The sequence below is a fragment of the Stegostoma tigrinum genome, chromosome 2 (assembly GCF_030684315.1).
Source record: "Stegostoma tigrinum isolate sSteTig4 chromosome 2, sSteTig4.hap1, whole genome shotgun sequence".
Lineage (NCBI taxonomy): Eukaryota > Metazoa > Chordata > Chondrichthyes > Orectolobiformes > Stegostomatidae > Stegostoma > Stegostoma tigrinum.
Window position 1 is genome coordinate 73,957,947 of NC_081355.1, and position 23,413 is coordinate 73,981,359.

A 23,413-nucleotide genomic window follows, 5' to 3' on the forward strand; every position below is an offset into this window, starting at 1 on the left:
CAAGGTAGGTATGACTGTTTCCTTCCCTAAAGGATATTAGTGAACGAGGTGGGTTTTCCCCCCAACAATTGACAATTGACAATTGACAATGGATTCATGATCATCATTAGATTCTTAATTCCAGATACTTTATTGAATTCAGATTCCACTATCTGCCGTTGTGGGATTTGAACCCTGGTCTCTGGAATGTTTTCTGGGTTAACAATCCAGTGATAATACCACTAGTCCATTGCCTCCCCTGAAAAGATCACCTCTTGTTCTTCCAAACTCCGGTGGATATAGATTAACCTGTAGAACATTTCTTCATTAGATTCCTATTTTATCCTGGTAGTATTACCCGCCAGCTGGATGGTTCTCAGTCGATTAGAGACAGGACTTCTATTCTTCATTGTCATTGAAGGTCCATTTCAGAATCTAGTCAAATATGCAACCTGCCCAGTGATCTTGCAATTTCAACAAGGCCAGTGACCATGGCTTGGGCTACAATCAAACCCCAGATTCTTAACCTGGACTGTGAGAATGGGCTAAACATTGGGGATCTCATAGCAAGGAGCTGAGGTAGACTGGTGGGCAGGTGAGATAAGGGGGAGTCAAGAGATACATTTGGTTGAAGGAGTTTGGTGTCTTAATGTGGAGGCTGGAGGTGTGGGAGGGTTGGGGTATGGGGGAGTTGGAAAAGTGAGGGTGGGGCAAAGGGGCAGACATTGAGGCACTTACTGTAGAAAAGGGGGCACTTGAGGGAGATTGCCACCTCTTACCCAAGGCCCAAGCAGGGTGACCCACTGGGCATTCCTCCACAAACCAGAATTCCTACCACCAGCCTAAGCATTGAGGCAATCTGGGAAATGGCCCTTAAGTATTCATAATGACTCATGGCATGGAAAACTGTGGATAGGTCAGGACCAGCTGTAAAGGCCACCTGGGAAATTTTATATCTATTCTGCCGGCAAGCCTGCCCTCCATCTGTGGTGAGCATAAAATTCACCCCAAGGATGGAAAGGGAAACAAAAATTGGAAATGGACAGAGTTATTGGTGCGTGTATTTCCTATTGTACAATGTCAGAGAGACAAACAACTTCGTTGCTTCTTCTGAGATTCAAGCCTCTAATGTTATCCTTAAAGCAGTGAAAATTTGTAGGCATTCAGACCTCAGTCAGCAACATGCAGAAATGAGTGCACAGCCAGAGTTTTATAGTCCTTTAATGTTGGGTAGGACAGAGGGTAGTCATTGAGAACATGTTCCATGTCTTGAGGAGGCAGAAAGTACCTTTGTAGCACATTCATACAATGGATGGAGATGGAGATGCCTTCTAAAATGTCAAATGTGCCACCTATGTATCTCATCCAGCCCCACATCCCTGGGGACATTGGCAGGTCCTGTGTTGTTGACATCAACAATTTGCTAGCCCTGTTGAGAGGGTTTGGAAAAAAATAATCAAACAAAGTAACTTGTGGAGCAATACTTGATAAAACATGGTTACTAACTTTTAGCAGGGTTAACTCACAAGAACACAAAACTGGTTATCAAAAAATACATGGAACCATTTATTCTAGGAGCGAACTTTTCTGCAAAGTATCAATGAAATAATAAGATAATGTTTGTAGCCAAACAAAGCACTGTTAATTCATTGAACCGCTGAGCCTTGAAAGAAACACTAAAACACCCAATGCACCGGATAGAGGAGAGTGATTGATAAAAACAAGTCAGACATGATACTTTATGTAAGAGCAAATTGTAGCCGATAATGTAATAAGACCTGATGGTATGTGCACGCCTTCACACAAACTGCTTATTCCAATTAGATAAGAGTACCTATGTAGTTATAGGTTAATTGTACTTATATTCTATGCAAGATGTAAACCTGATCAATAGTAATGATTCAATTTAGATAATTGTGCAGCTCTTAATCGGTATATGTTAATTTCTTGTGACTGAATCCAAGAGCGTAAATGCCTCTGTAATTCTTTGTTCTGGGTCTCCAGTGTGTCATCATTAGATATCTAGGGTCTCTTGCTATAGCTAAATAATAAGGGTGATTTTAACACTACAGATCTCTGTCTGGTAACTCTCTGTAGACAGTATGGCTAGAATCAGAGTCTGGGAAATTCCAACAACACTGCTTAGCCTCAGCCATTGAAACATCATCCTCCTGCTTTTTCAGCAGCAAAAAGCCTCTCTGATCAGACTAGCACCTTGTGGGGTGAGTCACTATTCCTAACTGCATTAGCAACCACTTAATTAGCCCTTGCCTAGGGAATTCTTCCCCAGGGTCCTGAGGCCAGCCAGATCAGTGTCACCTTCTGCTTTTGGCTCTGGTAAGTGTGCCTTCTCTCAGTTACACAAAAACCAGCCACATGGGTTTGAATCCCACCATGATATGGGAAGATTTTCTAATGACATTTTTCTTCAAACACCTGAATTTTAAAAATTGTTTACATATTGCAATGTAAATCTAATTGGGTGTTCAATGTCCTCTGATGAAGAAACCTGATGATCTTACCCTGTCTAGCCACACATGACTCTATTCTCACCAGCAATTCAAGGATATGCACTGATGTCACCTTAGGGCAATTTACGAATGGATAATCAATATGCATCATATTGACAATGTATAAAGATCATGGAAATATTCTTGTTTAAAAATTTACCACATTGCTTTTGTATGACAATGATAATAACAAAGGTTTGATATGTGGTTAAATTTAGAAATGTTTGAATTATAAATACCTTAAAGGTTAAAATACAGTAAGTAATGTAAAATAATTTGTCTTTGTCAATGATTTATTCCTGGTTAGAAAGTTAAGTAATATTCAAACTAAAGAGATAAGGTGCTTCATTCATTTCATGACTCATGTTTATTGACTGCTCATCTTTGTTTTAGTCACACATGGGATTATTATTGTTGACTCAGCAGCTCATTTTGTGGATCTCGTGATGTACAGATAGAAGTGGTTGAAGTTATTGTAGGGATTTTTAAGTTGCATCAAAAACTAAACCCAAAGCATAATTTCACCCTAGAAGCTGCTACAATAAAAGGAAATGTAAACATGAAGAATTCAGAGCAATAACTTGGAGCTACTTAACATACATATATTTAGAAAGGGCAAGGACAGATTAGGAATAGTCAACATGGCTTTGTGAGTGGGGAATCGTGTCTCACTAACTCAACTGAGTTTTTTTTGAAACAGTAATGAAGAGGATTGATGAACGCAGAGCGGTGGACATGATCTATATGAATTTCACTAAGGCATTGGACAAGGTTCCTCATGGTAGACTGGTTGGCAAGGTTAGATCACATGGAGTACAGGGAGAGCTAGCCATTTGGATACTGAACTGGCTTGAAGGTAGAAGATAGATGGAGGTAGTGCAAGATTGCTTTTCAGACTGGAGACCTGTGTGCCACAAGGATCAGTGCCAGATCCAATGCTTCTTGTCATTTATATAAATGATTTGTGAACATAGGAAGTATGGTCAGTTAGTCTGCAGATGACACCAAAATTGGAGGTATTGTGGACAATGAAGAACATTACCTCAGAATACTACAAGACCTTGATCAAATGGGCCAATGGCTTGAGAAGTGACAGATGGAGTTTAATTTAGATAATATGAGATGCTGCATTTTGGAAAGGTAAATCAGGGCAGACCTTATATACTTCATGGTAAAGCCTTCGGAAGTGCTGCTTGAAGTGAAGGTTCATAGTTCCTTGAAAGTGTTTGGTATGCTTACCTTTATTGTTCACCATTTTAAGTATATGATTTGGGAGAATTCTGTCATCTTTAGTGACTTATTTATGCCCAGGTGCCTTTCTTCCTGCACACCCCTCAGAAAAAAAATCATTTATTTTTGACTGTCTATCTGTGTTCTTTACATTAAATATATCTCCTTACATTCTCTGCACAGGACATCATCTGCCACCTATTCAACCACTTCACCAACATGTCAATGTTTTTTGAAGTTCCATACTTGCCTCCTCAGTTTACAATGCTCCCAAGTTTTGTGTTGTCTGCAAACTTTAATACCACCCCCTGCACATCAAGATCTAAGTCATTTATATGTACATATATTATACACCAGGTAAAGCAACAGTCCCAGTATTGACCCCTTGAAAAGTCCACTGTAAACCTTCCTCCAGCACAAAACATGCTCATTAATCATTACACTGTTTCATGTCCCTCAGCCAATTTGTATCCATATTGCCTCTATCCTTTTGATTCTATGAGCTATAACTATTCCCATAAGTCTACTTTATGATTTGACTTGATTTGAATTATTATCACATGTCGCTAAGTAGAGTGAAAAACCGTCTTTGTCAGCAGTACAGGCAGATCATAGTAAACAAGGAGCTACAGATCATAGGATGAAAAAAAAGAAGATTGGACAGAGTAAGGCATATAGATTACATAGACACAAGGCAAGGTCCGCATTAACAAGATCAACATTATTTAAAGTTGGAGAGTCCATTCATCAGTCTATTAATGGCAGAGAAGAAGCTGTTCTTGAACCTGCTGGTACATGTGTTCAATCTTCTGTATCTTTCGCCTGACGGAAGAGGTTGTAGGAGAGCATTACCGGGGACGGAGGGGTCTTCGATCCACAGCAACAAGACATGTAAATGGATTCCGTGATGGTCTGGGCTGTGTAGACAACCTTCTGTAGTTTCTTACAGTCCTGGACAGAGCAGTTATCATACCAGGCTGTTATGCACCCAGACAGTATGCTTTCTATGGTGCATCTGTAAGAGTCATTGAGGATCCTCATAGACATGCCAAATTTCCTGAGCTGCCCAAGGAAGAAGAAGCATTGTTGTTCCTTCTTGACTGTTGCATCTACATGGGAGGTCCAGGACAGATTGTCAGTTATCGCCACTTGACGCTTTCAACCCTCTCAACCTCTGAACCAGTAGATACAATGTATTTGGATTTTCTGAAGACATTTGATAAGATGCCGTATGCATGATTATTGCACAAGAGAGGATTTAACACTGTTAGCATGGCTTGAGGTTTAGTTAATGTACAGAAGATAGAGAGTGCAGATCAATGGGTCTATCTTCAACTCAGAAAGATGTAACAAGTAGAAAGTCACCAGTATCAATCCTGCAGGCTCAGTCATTTACTATCTACATCAATAATTTGGAGGAGGGGCAATATGTAATGTATCCACATTTGTTCATGAGACTAAAATAGGTGGGAAGGCATTAGTGATGAGGATATAAGGAATTTGCAAGGGGATACAGGTTGGCTGAGTGGCAAAGCAATAACTCGGCAGATGGAGTCTGATATAGCAAAGTGTGAGGTGATGTACTTTGATAGTAAGAATCAAAAGGCAGACTTCTTTTTAAATGGGCAGACTATTATTTAAATTGAAAGAACCTCTAAAACATTGCAGGGCAAAGAGATCTGAGTGTTCTTGTGCATGAAACACATCAAGTTATCGTGTCAGTGCTGCACTAATTAAGAAGGTAAATAGAATTTTGGCCTTTATTGCTGGGGGTTTGAGGTTTGAAAATATGGAAATCTTGTAACAACTGTACAGGTTGTTGGCAAGGCTGCACCTAGACTACAGTGTACTCTTTTGGTTCTTGTATTTAAAAAAATATAGAGTGGCATTGAAGGCTATTTGATAGAGTTTCACAAGGCTGATTCCTAGGATGATACGGTTGACTTATTAAGGAGAGCTAAACAGTTTAGAACGTTTAGCAGCCTGGGGAATGATCTTATTGAAAGGTTCTGAAGGGGTTGACAGGGTAGATGTTGAGAAGATGTCACCACTAATGGGAAGTTTCAAACTAGGAGACATAGTTACAGGATAAGGGGACACTCATGTAAAACCAAGATGCAACAAAATTTCTTCCGCCAGAGGGTTGTGGATGTTTGGAATTCTGTGCCTCAGAGAGTTGAGGAGATTTTGACCACTGAGTACATTTAAAGAAACAGTGGATAGATTTTTGAAATATCAGAGAGTTGATGGCTGGCACTTAAAAGGAGCCGAGGCCTGAGGCAGAACATCCATGAACTTGTTAAATGGTGGGGTAGGAATGAAGGGCTGAATGGCCTAATTGTGCTCCTTTTCTTGTGCTTACTTTTTTTTATTTTAGCTGTAAACTTGCACTACTCTATGATAGAGACAGAAAATGCTGGAAATTCTCAGCTGGTTCTGGCAACACCTGTGGAGAGAGAGAAACAGAGTTACTTTTTCAGATCCGTGACCTTTCATCAGAATTGAGTCAATTTAAAAATGTAATTGGTTTTCAGTGAGAGCTGAAAGGAACAGGGACACTTTAATCAGTTGGACCAATGGGATGAGGAGTGGTAGATGGAGTTTAATTTGGATAAATGTGAGGTATTGCATTTTTGTAAAACAATCTGGGGCAGGACTTTCACAATTAATGGTCGAGCCCTGGGTGCTGTTGTAGAGGAGAAGGACCTAGTGGTTCAGAGGCATAATTCTTCGCAATTAGTGTCACAGGTAGAGAATTACCAAGGGATTCAGGAACATATTTGAGTCACAGGTAGACAGGTGATTAAAAAGGCATTTGGCACGCCTGCCTTCGTTGCTCACACCTTTGAGTTTTTCAGCTGAGACATCATGTTGAAGTTATACAGGATATTGGTGAGGCCTCTCCTGGAGTACTGTGTACAGTTCTTGTCACCCTGTTATAAGAAGGATATTATTAAGCAGGATAGGGTTCAGAAGAGATTTACTGGGAAGTTGCTGGGGATGGAGGGTTTGACTTATGAGCAGAGACTGGATAGGCTGGGTATATTTTTTTTTTCACTGGAGCATAGGTTGTTGAGGAACCACCCATAGAGGTGTATAAAATCATGACCAACATAAATAAAGTGAATAGCAGGGGTCTTTTCCTCAGCGTGGGGGTGTTTAACACTCAAGGGCATACCTTTTAAGGTGAGAGGAAAATGCTTTAAAAGGGACAAGATGGGGAACTTTTTCACCCAGAGAGTGGTTTGTATGTGGAATGAACTACCAGAGAAAGTGGTGGATGAGTGAACAGTTAAAACACACTTGAAGGATATTTAGATAAGTACATAAATAGGAAAGGTTTAATGGTGTATGAGCCAGGAGCAGACAGGTGAGGCTAGTTTAGTTTGAGAACATGATCGGCGCAGATTAGTTGGAATGAAAGGACTGTCACCCTAAGTTGCAGTTGTAGATTGAAAGACAGGGAAGATTGAATGAAAGAAGAATGCATTGAAGAGAATAGTGATGGTGCAGAGAGATCTGAGTGTTTGTATGCATAACACACATCAAGCTATTGTGTAAGTGCAGCAATAATTAACAAGGTAAATAGAATTTTGGCCTTTATAGCTAGGGATTTGAAGTTTGAAAATATGGAGAACTTGTTACAACTGTACAGGATGCTGCACTTAGACTACAGTCCTGTTTTAGTTCTTGTATTTAAGAAAAGATAAAGTAGTGTTGAAGGCTGTTCAATAGAAATTCACAAGGCTGATTCCTTGGATGATACAGTTGACTTATCAAGGATAGTTAAACTGTTTAGAACATTTTAGAAGAATGGGGAATGACCTGATTGAAAGATTCTGAAAGGGTTGACGAGCATACGTTGAGAAGATGTCACAACTAGTGAGAAGTTTCAAACTATGAGACAGTTACAGGATAAGGGGACACTCATATAAAACTAAGATGCAACAAAATTTATTCTGCCAGAGGGTTGTGGATATTTGGAATTCTGTATCAGAGTTGTGGAGGTTTAGATCACACAGTATATTTAAAGAAACAGTACATAGATTTTTGAAGTATCAGGCAGTTGACAGCTGGCATTTAAGAGGAGTCGAGCCCTGGGGCAGATCAACCATGATTTTGTTAAATGATGGGGTAGGAATGAACAGGCTGAATGGCCTAATCATGCTCCTATTTCTGGTGCTTATGTTTTTTATTGCTGTAAACTTGTGTTATTTTATGACAGAGACAGAAAATGCTGGAAAATCTCAGCTGGTTTTGGCAACATTTGTGAAGAAAGAGAAACAGTTACTTTTTCAGGTTTGTGACCTTTTCATCAGAATTGGGTCAAGTTAAAAATATAATTGGTTTTCAGCAAGAACTGGATGGAACTAGGACACTATAATCAATTGGGCCATTGGGATGAGGAGTGGCAGATGGAGGAGAATTTGGATAAATGTGAGGTTTTGCATTTTTTCTTTTAAACAAACGGGCAGGACTTATACAATTAATGGTAGGGCCCTGGGTACTGTTGTAGAGCAGAGGGACCTAGGGATTCAGGGAAGAAATTCTTTGCAAATTGTGTCACTGGTAGACAGGGTTTGGCACACTTGCCTTCATTGCTCATGCCTTTGAGTATAGATGTTGGGACGTCATCTTGAGGTTGTACAAAACATTGTTGAGGCCTCTGCTGGAGTACTGTGTACAGTTCTGGTCACCTGTAATAGGAAGTATCTTATTAAGAGGACAGAGTTCAGAAGAGTTTATCAGGAATGGAGAGTTTTACTTATAAGGAGAGACTGGATAGGCTGGGACTTTTATCACTGCAGCGTAGGTGGTTGAGGAGTGACCTTTTATAGAGGTTTATAAAATCATGACAGACATAAATAGGGTGAGTAGCAAGACTCTTTTTCCTCAGGGTGGGGGAGTATAAAAGTAGATGAATGTTTTGAGGTAAGAGGAGAAAGGCAACTTTTTTACACAGTGGTTTGTGTGTTGAATGAACAGCCAGAGAAAGTGGTGGATGAGTGAACAGTTAAAACACACTTGAAGGATATTTAGATAAGTACATGACAAGGAAAGGTTTAGTGGTGTATGAGCCAGGAGCAGACAGGTGGGACAAGGTTAGTTTGAGAACATGATCGGTGTGGAACACAAGCTCAGTCACCATGTTGTATGACTCTCACTCACTCTAAGTTGTAATTGTAGGTTGAAAGACAGGGAAGATTGAATCAAGGAAGAAATAATCCTTCAGCACCAAAGAGAATATTGATGGTGTTAAAAAGGAAGACATCACTGAAGCTCTATTGTGAAAGTTTGCTTCATCAGACTGATGGAATATTGTCCCTAAAGGGCATTGGGTTTGTCGATGGATAGCTGAAGTGGCTGGAGGGGTCATTCAGCCTTTAATGTATATTTGCTATCAGCCAGTTTTCAGAAATTGAGACAAAGAAGTGAAGAAAAGGAAGGGAGAGGTCTGAGATGGATCACTCAAATTGAAAGAAAGGTCAAAACTAGAACCTAGGCTGAAGAAGCTTTCCAAATCCGAGGAGGGCAAAATACCACGCTGACATAGTCACCATAGTGCTGGGGAAAGAGGTGAAGCAGAGGCACGAGCATATCCCACAAAAAAAAGGATTCTTGAATAAGATGTGTGTGCTGCCAACAAGGTCAGCTGTTTTTGCCCATTGTTAATTTCCCTTGAATTGAGTGGCTTTCTAGGCAGTTAAAAGTCAACCACATTGCTGTATATCTGGAATCACGAGTAGGCTGAACTAGGGAAGGATTGTAGATTTTCCTAGAAGGCAAGAGAGACCAGATGGGTTTTTGGATAACCAATGGTAATTTTATGGCATCATTACTAAGACTGGTTTCATATTCCAATTTGATTCATTGCATTCAAATTCCACCAGCTTCCACTGTGGGATTAAAATCTGATTTGGTTTTCATTCAAAGAAGAAGCAGAGAGGCTTCAGACTATTGTGGTGACAAATTAAGGTGTAAATAAATTAGACATCCATTCTAAAATGGAACTGCTTACGGCCTGGAAATTGTAAACTTACAAAGTGATAAAAGACATCTGAAGTGTCACGGATGTACAGCAATGACAAATTTTCACCTAATGGCAAATTGTTGACAATGGGATTTCACAAATCCACCATTTGGACTCTTCTTTCCAATCTTTGTATTGGGATCTTTATTTTTTAAAAAAGTATTCCATCAGTTAACTAACAGTCATTTGGCTTAAGCTACTTCACTGGCAGTTTGCTTTCCGGAGAGACCACTCTCTCCGTGACTCCCTTGTTCGCTCCACACTGCCCTCCAACCCCACCATACCCGGCACCTTCCCCTGCAACCGCAGGAAATGCTACACTTGCCCCACACCTCCTCCCTCACCCCTATCCCAGGCCCCAAGATGACATTCCACATTAAGCAGAGGTTCACCTGCACATCTGCCAATGTGGTATACTGCATCCACTGTACCCGGTGTGGCTTCCTCTACATTGGGGAAACCAAGCGGAGGCTTGGGGGCTGCTTTGCAGAACACCTCCGCTCGGTTCACAATAAACAACTGCACCTCCCAGTCGCGAACCATTTCAACTCCCCTCCCATTCTTTAGATGACCTGTCCATCATGGGCCTCCTGCAGTGCCACAATGATGCCACGCGAAGATTGCAGGAACAGCAACTCATATTCCGCTTGGGAACCCTGCAGCCCAATGGTATCAATGTGGACTTCACAAGCTTCAAAATCTCCCCTTTCCCCGCCGCATCCCAAAACCAGCCCAGTTCGTCCCCTCCCCACACTGCATCACACAACCAGCCAGCTCTTTCCTCCCCTCACTGCATCCCAAAACCAGCCCAGCCTGTCTCTGCCTCCCTAACCTGTTCTTCCTCTCACCCATCCCTTCCTCCCACCCCAAGCCGCACCTCCATTTCCTACCTACTAACCTCATCCCACCTCCTTGACCTGTCCATCTTCCCTGGACTGACCTATCCCCTCCTTACCTCCCCACCTATACTCTCCTCTCCACCTATCTTCTTTTCTCTCCATCTTCGGTCCACCTCCCCCTCTCTCCCTATTTATTTCAGAACCCTCACCCCATCCCCCTCTCTGATGAAGGGTCTAGGCCCGAAACGTCAGCTTTTGTGTTCCTGAGATGCTGCTTGGCCTGCTGTGTTCATCCAGCTTCACACTTTATTATCACTGGCAGTTTGCTAGGTTTTCGGGCATTCAGTCTGCAACAAGAGGAACCCATTCAATTTCACTGAGTTTCACTTAATTTCAATATTTTGGAACGATACTCCAGTGCAGATGATATGCTCTACATTTTAGCTATGTTTCCATGCAGGTTCTCCTCCAGACCATCTGAGATTGGCACACCATCCTGTTTCCATTGATTGTAACAGGTAGCTCTGTTACCATTACTGACTACCCTCCTGAGCCAGGTGGCCTGGACAGAATTATGCAGAGGTTGCTAGCCAAGGATTCATGAGTGAAAGTGAATCTAGTGTAGAAATAGGGCCAACAATGTCTTCTACTCCACCAAGGCAAGGGACATGTTGTAGTCATGACAAAGTAGCACTTATAGAGCGTAATGGGATGCAAGCAGGAGGACCCTTTTCCTTCTTACATTGGTTGTTGGTATCTTTGGCAAGGCCAATATTTGTGCCCACTGCTAACTGTCCTTGAATTGAATAGCTGGTTAGTGGGCAGTTAAGAGCCAATCACATTGTGATGGAATCCCATTTCAGTCACATTGGGTCAGGCTGGCAGATTTCTTTCTGTGAAGCACACTGTTGAGCTAATTGGGTCTTTAGAACAATAGGGTAATATTTGTCAACATTACTGAGACTACCTTTATTTTAGTTCTGCCAGATGACGTGATGGGATTTGAACTCAACACCCCGGAGTTACGACCCTGTGACTGCACTACTATGGCACTATTTCCCTAAGTTGGGTTTGATGGAACATGTGGACCAAGTGTGGGAACCCCTTCATGATTTGAAAATTGGACCACTTGCAGGAAGATGTTGTTCCACACATTCAAAGAACACACAATCATCCTTCCTGTCTGCAGGTCAAAAACATGCGTAAAACTAGGGAGCAGGCAAAGGAAACAGGGTGTGAAGTGTCTTGGAAATGAGAATAACAACCCCTGTGGAAGAGGAGACTGCAGAACTGATGGAACAGGCTAATGGGTTAAATGGTCTGCTCTTGTTTCTGTGTTTCTTGTCCAGGTAGTCAGTGAGCAATGTAACTGGAAACTGTGAACCATCTTCAGACGCACTGTTAGATGAGAAGTACTATTAAATGTAAGTTGTTGAATGCTGAACTGACCTTTCTATGTAAATTAATATTGGATGATTAGAAGTGAGTCTGCTTTTCACTTACGCTCCTGGACAGGAAACAGTTATGATGATTGGCAATACCTCACCCACTTGCTTTTATTTTTCCAATGTCACATGATTTTTACAGCCCTTTTAAAACTAAGTTTGGCAGCACCTAATCATTCCCTTTGGAGTTATGTCGTCGTACCTTTACTCAGTTTAATATTAGCCGTCTCTGACATAAAGGTCCTTGGCCCCTGACATTGATTTCTCATTCAATATTGCTAGCTGAAATTTTTTTTATTGGGTGTGACTAACATGAAAAAAACTGCTTTATTTTGATACTATGATAATGCGTAATTTATAATTATGCGAGTGTCTCAGAGTACATATCGAAGTTCAGAAAGGAGAAGTTACCATTTCTCTGAACAAGCTTGAAGTGCAACCAGCTGCCCATAAGATACAGCAGGTTAGTATTCTGTGGAGTTACATTCATTGTAGCCTTATGGGTACTCATATTTTGGGCTAGATTTTGCTGGAGTCAGCCTCTAGAGGTACAAGTTGTTCGACATTTTCATGTTCAAGAATTTTTTTTTGTACCCTGACTGGTTGGAAGTGTGAGCTGTTAAAGCGGGACAGCATCTGGAACCTGGATTAATGGTGGTATCACAACCATATCTCCTTAATCAAGGAGGAATGTAGAAAAATAAACACAGTTGGAGAGAGGATGTAGTAAAAGGAGCAGGTAAACGAAAGGGAAAAGTTGTTTGAAAAATTGCAATATTTTTAAAAGCGACAATCAACTTGATGCATGAATGAGAGTGAATATTTTAAATGGCCCCTTTCTAGGCCAGAGAGATTAATTAGCAAGGATTAACAATAGCAGGTTATCAAAAATGCACTTATTGTTCCAACCCCAACTTTCTATGGAATTTTTCTTAGTAAATTAATGTGCAATCCAGCAAGCTTTTGATGAATAATGAGAAAGTTCATGTGAAACAAATGCTAAAGTAGCACCTGCCCATCAGCAATTTCTGGAGATTCACAACTGGCAATATATCTCTTATTGCTCTGGATGTTCTGGCCCATTTGTAAGTTAATAATGTAAAATACCTTTAACATGCCCCTATTTTCTGCAAAAGGTTAATCTCTTCATTTAATTCCATGAATTTTTTAAACATTGTAATTAGAACCATGCACATTGAAGAAAATGATGTCTGGTGGTTCAGTCGCAGTATCCATACCACTGAGCCAGGGCCTGCGTTCAGACAATAGACAATAGGTGCTGGAGTAGACCATTCGGCCCTTCAAGCCAGCACCACCATTCATTATGATCATTGCTGATCATCCACAAGCCCCACTGTCCTGGATGCATGTCATACATAAATATAACATTGAAGAATACAGTGATAACAGGAATAAGGCATCTACCTGTGCTTAAAGCTTGTTTGTTAAACAGCTTGTTTAATTTTACTTCTGATTTTTACCAAGTTTAATATGCTGAAGAACGTGAATTATTCACTGGCATGAAGTGCATTCAGTTTTGTTGTTATTTCAGATAACAATGGAGCCGGAGAGTGAAAATTTGGGAAATGGTGAATTTAACAAAGTGAAATACAAGGAAAATGCACTGGAAAATCCTGAGGAGAATCATAGAAAAAAGTAAGTGGTAGGTTCTTCTCAATGAAACTACACAACAAAATTCAACTTCAGGATCTTGCGAAGGTTTATAGCTCGGGTTGCGGATGAGGTTGTTGGCTTGCTTGCCGAGCTGGCTGGTAATCATGCAGACATTTCGTCACCCTGTTGGATATCATTATCAGTACAGCTTCCATTGAAATGATGTTGTTCAACTCTGCTTGGAATTTAAATGATCCAATCTGTTAAGTTGGGTTGTTCTGTTCAGTTCTGTTCTGCATGGGTTTGTATATGGGGGTGTAATTCCACATGTTTGTTGATTGTATTATGGGTTAAAAACCAGGCCACTGGGAATTTGCTTGCATGAGCTAGGATGGTCATATTGTACCAGTTAAATTGATGGCCTTCACTGTCCAAGTGCACTGGGATGAGGAAAGTTCATTGTGTTGTTTTGCCGATAGCTGATGCTTGTGTATCCTGATGGCTAATTACCTTCCAGTCTCGCCGATGTATTGTTAGTTGCAGTCTTTGCAAGGTATTTTGTAAACTACGTTGGTCCTGCCTGTCATGGATATGGGGTCTTTGGTCCTTGTGAGTAGTTGTCGTAGTTTGGCTGTGGGTTTATAATAGTGCTATTCCTCCTTCCTGAATAGATCTGGCATGTTGCAGTGAGTTGTGGCCCATTAGAATAGTGTCCTAACACAGCTTTGTTTGTGGACGTTGGGGTAATTGCTGTGGAAATTGAGGACTTGGTCACTGCATCATACCAGAACTATGCAGGAAGGAGGAAGAGCACTTGTTACAAAGTCTTTATTAACAACATATGTGAACAACTTCATCATAGATGATAATACTCAGATAGATAGGACTCAGCACGCCCCAAACACTGGTCCCACTATCCTACATCAACAACATATCAGAACTGACAAGGCTCCTGCGACCACTAGGAATCATGGCAGCACACAAACCCACAGCCAAACTATGACAAACACTCACAAGGGCCAAAGACCCAGTACCCATGGCATGCAGGACCAATGTAGTTTGCAAAATACCTTGCAATGACTGCCCGAATATTACATCAGCCAGACTGAAAGGAAACTAGCCATCAGGATACACAAACACTAGCTAGCAACAAAACGACACAGCAAACCATCCCTTATCTCAGTGTACTTGGACAGTAAAGGCCATCAACTTAGCTGAGACAACATGACCATTTTAGCTCAAACCAACCACAGGCATGCACGGGAATTCCTAGAGGCCTGGTTGTCAACCCATAAAGCAATCAATAAACAGATGGGATTAGACCCCATATTCAAACCCATGCAGAACAGGTCCGGAAATGACGTAAACCAATTTAACAGATCAGATCATATAAATGCCAAGAGGAGTAGACCAACTTTGCTTTATCGGAGGTCACATTGATGATGTTACCCAGCATGGTGACGAAACATCTGCATGCTAACCAGCCGGCTTAGCGAGCAAGCCAACAACCTCATAAAATTCCAAGTCCTGACTTAACGTCACCTTTTAAGAAATTGTCAACATCACACACGCAAGTCACTGAACTAAATTCTTAAGAGTTGACTGACACCACAATTATTCAGCCGTCTTCTATTTGATAGGATAATCCAAAATCACATGACCCCAGCAAGGAAATGTGCTTTAGAAAATAGATGGACAGAAATAGGACCTTAACACCATGGCCCTGATTCTTCAACACATCCTTTATTCAATATGGCTTCTGGCTGCGAGCAACAAATTGTGGATATATTTTACATTTTAATTGTCAAAGCGTTAACTTTTATTTCAATGGTATGGTACATATCCAGGAAATGTTGTTAACTTAATGAGTAGAAAATATTGCGTTCATATTAGTTTTTTTGCGGGAGCTCTAATTTTCAGATATTTACCTACATTGCTATCATTATTGCAGAATATAGGGTCGATAGACATGAATTAATTTCAAATAATTTATTATTTAAACTATTTTGCCCTATAAAATTCATATTTGTAACCCCAACCTTATCATCACTTTGTTCTTCCACTTTCTTCAAAATAGCCTAGATTTGTTGTAAATAATAGTATCACAGTATATCAATGTAAATGGCCGTGTGAAAATCAGCATTTCTTTTACCCTATTCTCCATTCCTTCAGATTTCCTGCACTTTTTGTAATATCAGGTACTGCCTACTGCAAGCAGCACACCTCACAAGATCACAACTCCAGTCCACACTGGACCGATGTCAGAAACATTTATAGCAGAAACAGGCTCTGTGTAAGAAAGTTACTGAGGGAAAATGCAGGTGAGCGAGGTCAAAATTAAGAATTTCTTTGAGAAGTTGGGCAGAAGAGATGAGCTGGAAGTAGTTTTTCGGATGAGGGGAAGGAGGCAACAGTGACACTTTTAGTTAAGAATTAAAACGAGAGACGTCGGGTGAGTTTTGGGGAGTTGGAGTAGTTGTCCTCTTTTGGGAAATATGTGAGGAAATATTTTAAGAGGCAATAGTAAGGAGTCAGGAGAAAACTTCTGGAATGTTGGAAGTGGAATAGGGATCAGAAGACAAACGTTAATGCAGGGAAAGTGAAAGTAAAATAGCTAACACTGAGGTAAAAGGAAGAAATGATAGTGATAACAATAATTAAGTTAAGAATAGCGCCAACATTAACTGAGGGAGGAATCACATCTTTGAATAAACAGGGAGGAAATAGATAGGAATACTAACAGTTTGAGAGAAGAATATTAATTTGATTGCCAGCTTGAAAGTGGAAGTAAAGAGGAGATGGATGCCAACATGAACTGAGAGGAGGACAGAATGGGTTAAAATTCTACTTTGGGCCCTTTTGATTCTACTTTGATTCTCTTGTTCAGTTGCATTGCTCAAAGAGCCATGAACCTTTGAGAGATACTGAGGAAATCCAACCTGAATGTTTGGCTGAGAAGAGAGAATGTTTAGATGGACTTTTGGAAATAGTTGGTCTGTTGAAAACCCAGATCTCCTTGAGGGTGAAATTAATCTCAGTGGTGTTGCGAACAATGTCATAGTGAGTAGGCAGACTGCATGTTTTAATGGTTTGCGTTATTAACTGTTTTGCTTCAGCACAAGCTACCAACTTCACACCCACTTTTATTTTATTTTTCTCATGGATTAAGAGTCAGTCAGTTGTGGAGAGTTAAATGTTTAAAATTAACAAATGACAAATTAAATATGATTCTAATCCAGAGCATTACCCCGTATTGACCTTATTCCATCCTCTTAAGCTTTGAGCATTGTCATCTCCTAAGAAATTAAAACACTGCATCCATGCTGAAGTTGAAGCAGTATATATTTAAAAGTACATTGCTGTTTATTTTAGGAAAAATAAAGATGAAAAACAAGTTGAAAAAGTACCAGCAGTTAACCCCTTTCAGATGGTATGTACACCTGATTTAAAGAAAGTTTTCTCTCCTCTGAAATTTCAAATTTTGACCTGTGTACAAGGTACAGTATAAAACTGATTTAAACCTAATGAAATGTTAATAGTTACAATATGAGCATGTCTTTTGGGCCTAAATATTTCACAGACACTTCATGTGTTCACTGTTCACATGCAATATATGGTCCTCTCTGCAAGGACAACATGACTTCTAAAAAATTAATTTCCACCTGTTTATGGACTGAGTATTTGAAAATGATATTTACTTTTTCTTACTTGCACAAGGCAGTCCCTTCACTCAAAGGAGGAATAAACAATATAGGAACACAGCAGGTAACACATGCACAGACAGGCTGAAGCAAATGTGTTGTTTCCATGTAGAAATGGCTCCGTAATATTATCTTAAAATGTTGCTGTTTGTAAAGATTATCACAGTACACTTTAAATATTTAAAGTTAATGTCAGATGGCCCATTAGTAATTACCTCACCAACCTCCCCAAACCCAACACTCTGTCTTAGAGAGGTAGTGCACTTCACAAGCCCACTTCAATCAGATTCCTCCATGAAGATGGCTTAGGAAACCTGAAAGTGATAAGGAAGCATGGCCAGTTCTGGAAAATAAGTGATTTAACAGTCATTTCTTTTGGGTCACAAGGAACAGAAGATTTAACTCATCCCAGTACACATTATCCCAGGCCCCAAGATGACCTTCCATATCAAGCAGATGTTCACCTGCACATCTGCCAATGTGGTATATTGTATCCATTGCACCCGGTGTGGCTTCGTCTACATTGGGGAAACCAAGAGGAGGCTTGGGGACCGCTTTGCAGAACACCTCCGCTCGGTTCACAACAAACAACTGCACCTCCCAGTCGCAAACCATTTCAACTCCCCTTCCCATTCCTCAGATGACACGTCCATCATGGGCCTCCTGCAGTGCCACAATGATGCCACCCGAAGGTTGCGAGAACAGCAACTCCTATTCTGCTTGGGAACCCTGCAGCCCAAAGGTATCAATGTGGACTTCACAAGCTCCAAAATCTCCCCTTTCCCCACTGCATCCCAAAACCAGCCCAGTTCTTCCCCTCCCCCCACTGCATCACAAAACCAGCCCAGCTCGTCCCCTCCCCCCACTGCATCCCATAACCAGCCCAGCCTGTCTCTGCTTCCCTAACCTGTTCTTCCTCTCACCCATCCCTTCCTCCCACCTCAAGCCGCACCTCCATTTCCTACCTACCACCTCATCCCGCCTCCTTGAAATGTCCATCTTCCCTGGACTGACCTATCACCTTCCTACCTCCTCACCAATACTCTCCTCTCTACCTATCTTGTTTTCTCTCCATCTTCTGTCCACCTCCCCCTCTCTCCCTATTTATTCCAGTTCCCTCTCCCCATTCCCCTCTCTGATGAAGGGTCTGGGCCTGAAACGTCAGCTTTTGTGCTCCTGAGATGCTGCTTGGCCTGCTGTGTTCATCCAGCTCCACACTTTGTTATCTTGGATTCTCCAGCATCTGCAGTTCCCATTATGACTCACACATTATCCTCATCCTTTCTTTATTTATAATAATCTTACCAGAAAATCCTTCTATTGCTTTTGTTAGTGTTATCTAGCTTTCTCTCAAAAGTATTGAGTTGGTGAAGGGTTAACAAGACTACATTTGGAATAACATTTCTAGCTCTATGTATGTCACAAAATTCCTCTAATTTTAACAATGAAACCTTTGAAAATCTTATAGATCATGAAAGGGATAGCACTTCTGAATGCTAAGAACCGAGGGTGTGTCAAAGAATTGAGAGATTTAGGGGCCCACATTGTCACGACTCACTGGGATAGTGTGTTAGAAATCAAACCCTGCTATTCTTGGAGTTACCATAAAAGTTAAAGCCTTTAAAAGAAGTACACAAAATCCCAAAACAATCTGATTTTTAGATGCAGGTTGAGAGAAATCATGGTCCAGGTTAGTGTACTCAACAAGTGATCACTATTTATTACAGGCCGTCAGATTCTAGTGACAGGTAAAGTAAGTGAAAGCTACAAATGAAAACTCTAAACTCCTCATAAACTCCCCCTAATGTACATAAACAAGCAAATATAAACAGATTAAAAAAACATAGCTGGAGAGAAATCTGAAAAGACAGTTCCATAGTCTTAGTTTACAAAATCTGTTGGGTTAGTTCTTGCTGATTTGTAGGTTTCTCCTCAGCCTACCTTTTTCCTAGCATGGTTTCCACTCATGTGCAAAAGCAGTGCAGCATGGCTGTTTGACTGGTAAAAGGTCTCTGACTTATCCAATTCAAAATCACAACTTGCAGCATCTGCTGAAGAAAAGGTAAGTTGCTTTTCTTCAAATGTAAAGTGGCTTACTATAGGGAACTGAGAGACAGAGAAAGTTTTTGGTTATTGCAGATTTGTTGGGTTCTCTTCTGGTCTGACTAGTTTATCTCTGTCTTGCTGACAGCCCAAGCTGTTCAACTAAGTGACCTTGGCCATTGAAAATTCATCTCCAGGCAACAAGCATATCCTGACCTGAAGAGTCAGCTTTCCTGCTCCTCTGATGCTGCCTGGCCTGCTGTGTTCCTCCAGCTCCACTCTGTTATCTCAGACTGCAGCATCGGCAGTTCTTACTTTCTCTCAGCTTATCAACTTCACTTCTAAACAACCCTTCAACTCCCGATCATCTGCATATTACTAGAGCCCACAGCTATGCAGACAGCATTCATAATTGGAATCAAATTCCTTACTTACATAACATGCAGCTTTTTAAAAACCTTTTCTCATTTCAGTCATAGTTTTAAAACAGCACTAAAAAGAAACAAAAAAAAAAAGGTCTTTACATGCCTCCACTCTTCAGGGTATGAAATGCCACTTCAAAACAGTGCTTCTTTACAAAACATGGGATACACAAAGAATACAAGACTCAGTGGATAGATGGAAAAGTATTTAAAAGGTGAATGGTATTTTGGTATTAATTGTATTTGAAATGTTTGGAATGCAAAATGGTGAAAATTATGTTACTACCAGCAGAGGTGTGGTTTGATGATCTTTGGAGTGCTGCATTTAGCTCTGAATTACAGATCACAAGAAGGATCAGCATAAATTGAAGAGCAACAGTGTAGATTGATCAAAATATTACTGAGGCTAAAAGGATTAAACATGAAGTGTGCATTCATGGATTAGGCTTGTATCCTTTTAATAGCAGAGATAAAGTCGTGGTTTAATTCAGGTGTTTAAGGTGATCAATATTTGTAGAAAAAAAGAATCTATTTGATCTGATGGAGGAATCCTGAACAAGTGAGTAGAGGCTAACATTAAAGCCAGGCTGCTTAATGATAAATGTCAATAAGTATTTTTTATTACTTTCTGTAAAAAAAAAATACTTAAATTTCTCTCCCCGAGGAAGTTACTGAGCCTAGGGCATTAGAACATCTTCAAAACTGAGATTGAAATGTATTAAGGGATATATAATTAAGACAGGACATACAGTTGAGAAGGATCTACCATAATTAAATTGAATGCTGTAAAAGGCTTGAGGAGCTAAGTAATAAACTCCTGTTTTTATCTTTCTCAATCTGATCACAATTCTGACATTAACAAAAGAATCATTTGATATCTTTGCCATTTTTTTAAACCAACATTAGAAATAAGCAAACAAAAGAAATGCCCATTTCTACTAATAGCATATGGGCAATATAGCACAATTAAAACCTTGTTGCACTTTGCCAATTATTTGATTGCAAATCACTTAATACAGTAATTCAGATAATCCATCTTGCCTATCATTTTAGTACAACATGTGTGCCCATAAAGTTTGGGGTATAATGTTTACATATTTTCACAAAATTCATGTAAGGAGATGAAGACTTATCCTTTGTGCACATCTTAGTTTCGTTTTGCAGATGGTCTGGATATTTTCCTGATGGTTATTGGAATTATAGCTGCAGTGGCTCATGGAGTTTGCCTTCCGCTTTTGTCAGTTGTTTTTGGAGACATGACAAATGGGTTTATATGTCAAGCTGCCAATTCAACCTGTAAGTAGCTTTAATGTTTTGGAAAGATTTTCATACCAGTGCATTTTGGGAAAAAAGTATTTACAAAGTGCTCTACTTGAATAAAACAAGATGAAAGCCTGCAAAAATATTGAAGTCAGCAGGTAGTCTACTATCTTACTAATTACATCACTTCCCAGATAAATTGTTAATTGTAATGGTAGCTTTAAGTATTCAGTCTATAATTAAAATTTAAGAAGCTAGGAATGAGAATGAAAGTTAGTAAAGACTCCTTGCAACCAGTGAGCACCAGTTCCAAGACTAAGTTATTAATAAGAAAAAATTGGACAGAATAATCACATACAGTAGACAATTAGGTGTCCTCTTGGTAAGAGGAGTGATGTTGTGAGTAGATGGGTAGCTTATCAAAAAATTCCAAGCTTAATGAATTTTTCTTGTTCTGAACAATTCTTATACTTTAATCAATTGGTTTTAGGCTTTCAATCTCAAGACAGGTCACTTTCAACCGGAAAAGTATCATACACAAGAGAGCATCAGATGTCAGGTTAATTATACAAGTGGGTCTCTTTGAGAGAAATTCAGATATTTTGGAGGGAAGATTTTTTTCCACTTTACTATCATTTAAAAATGATTATTATATCATCGGGAACTATCAACATAACGGAAGTGATGGAAACTTTATTTTTACATTTTTACCAAATACCAATGTTTTCGACAAATGTCACATTGTGTATGTACTATGAGATCCTTTACTCAATAAATGATTAATTAAATTGCAATCCTTTCAAAATAGGCAATGCATTCTATCCCTGGTTGTACATGTAATTATAACAATATTTTCATTTTTTTATTCCTTGATGAGTAGCAAAGTGCAGCTTAAGCAACTTTTCTTGGAGTAATAATAAGCAACAGTACAGTAAAAGGTGACCCACTACATTTTGCAACATTAGACTTCATAACTTAATTGCCCTTTGCCCAGTCGTGCTTTTGCATTTCATTCAGATAGTGGGAGTCAGAAGTTTTTGTTTACAAAATAAATGATTAATTTCCCAGCCTGAAATATTTTATCCCTTTCTACCCTCCTCTGACTTTTTCTGCTAAATTGATTTTAAATTTGGTTCACCATGAGCTTCTCGCCATCTGAAGGACAGAAGTGGGGAGATTCTCTGATTTCATGATGCGCAGTACCATTTATGGCTGCTTGGGTTTTGAAGCAGTCAGTGTCCATATGCATAAAGAACTGGTCAACACCCAAGTTTGGGTTGATAAACAGCAAACAATAGTCTTTGTGTTTGTTCTTGATGCACAGATTTCTAAAGTAGCGTGTTTTGTGACAGAAGCACTGTAAACTAGCTGTGGGGCCAATAAGAAAGTAGCATCATGTGAGTGATGTGAGGGGATGTAGAACTATGGGGAGAGTCTTGTAAGGGTCTGAGGGACATGGTCTATGGTGAGATGGCAGAATTGGTTGGAGAAGTTTGGCGAGGCAGACCTTGACATTGGGAGCATCATATTATGTTTTTAGCAAGCAGCACAGAGAGTTTCATGCTAGGCAGTAGTGAGTTGTCTGTCAAAGCAGATTATTGCTTGTTAAACACTTTTTTTTTAGTGGCTCAACTCATCTCTTTAATATCCAGCTTCTTATTTTACCAAACTTGCCAAACAAACTGAATGTTGAAGAAAACTCGACATGGATACCTGGTGAATTAAGCATGCTACTTATCCCAAAGGACCTTCATGTTGGTGTTGATGCCAACATCTCAGGGCATGCTTCATGGGTACACCTTGCAGCCCACACTCATGGGTGTCGGCACACATGTTCCTATCTGTAAGAAACATGGCACATCTCCAATCCACTTACAGGATGTGTCTACAATTTAATGCTGCATGGTGGGCTGTAGTGGCACCTCTCACTGTAATACTACAGCAAGGACACTTGCACTCAGAGATATGGATCCAAGCCATGTACGTTGCCAGGTTGAAGCTTTGGGCTCTTCACTTGCTGTCATAGTGCTCAGACATTCGGAGCCAACCTGGATGCTCACAGTATCCCTGCTTTAAATTGCTTTATCATGCCATTGTGCACTTTGACCCCTCAGTTAGAGCTACTAAACTTATACTTCTTCTGTTTGGAGACTAAGGATGAATCCATTTGGGTAGAAATTAGAAATTCTAAGAAGAAAAAGTAACTGGTAAGCATAGTCTATAGGCCATCAGATAATAATATCACATTGGGACGGGCAGTAAACAAAGAAATAACTAATGCCTATAAAAACAGTACGACAATTATTGTGTGGGATTTTAACCTACATGTTGATTGGTCC

The 23,413-nt window shown here is 40.1% G+C and overlaps 1 protein-coding gene across 11 annotated transcripts in view; it reads left to right on the forward strand.

Moving 5' to 3' along the window:
• The window catches only part of LOC125462162 (ATP-dependent translocase ABCB1-like), a 105,949-nt gene that overhangs the window by 16,158 nt on the left and 66,378 nt on the right, over nucleotides 1-23,413 (forward strand). For 2 of the 11 annotated variants that reach the window (XR_009447221.1, XM_048551863.2), the window contains exons 1-4: nucleotides 12,272-12,497; nucleotides 13,587-13,690; nucleotides 17,021-17,078; nucleotides 20,966-21,110. Coding sequence is in view for 10 of the 11 variants with exons in the window: in XM_048551863.2 (XP_048407820.1) it covers nucleotides 13,593-13,690; nucleotides 17,021-17,078; nucleotides 20,966-21,110 (301 nt within the window). In the remaining variant the exon portion in view is untranslated. Of the gene's footprint in view, nucleotides 1-11,952; nucleotides 12,014-12,271; nucleotides 12,498-13,586; nucleotides 13,698-17,020; nucleotides 17,079-20,965; nucleotides 21,111-23,413 lie in introns of those variants that run through there. The other 9 variants (XM_048551789.2, XM_048551845.2, XM_059654627.1 and 6 more) reach the window with 7 other exon arrangements.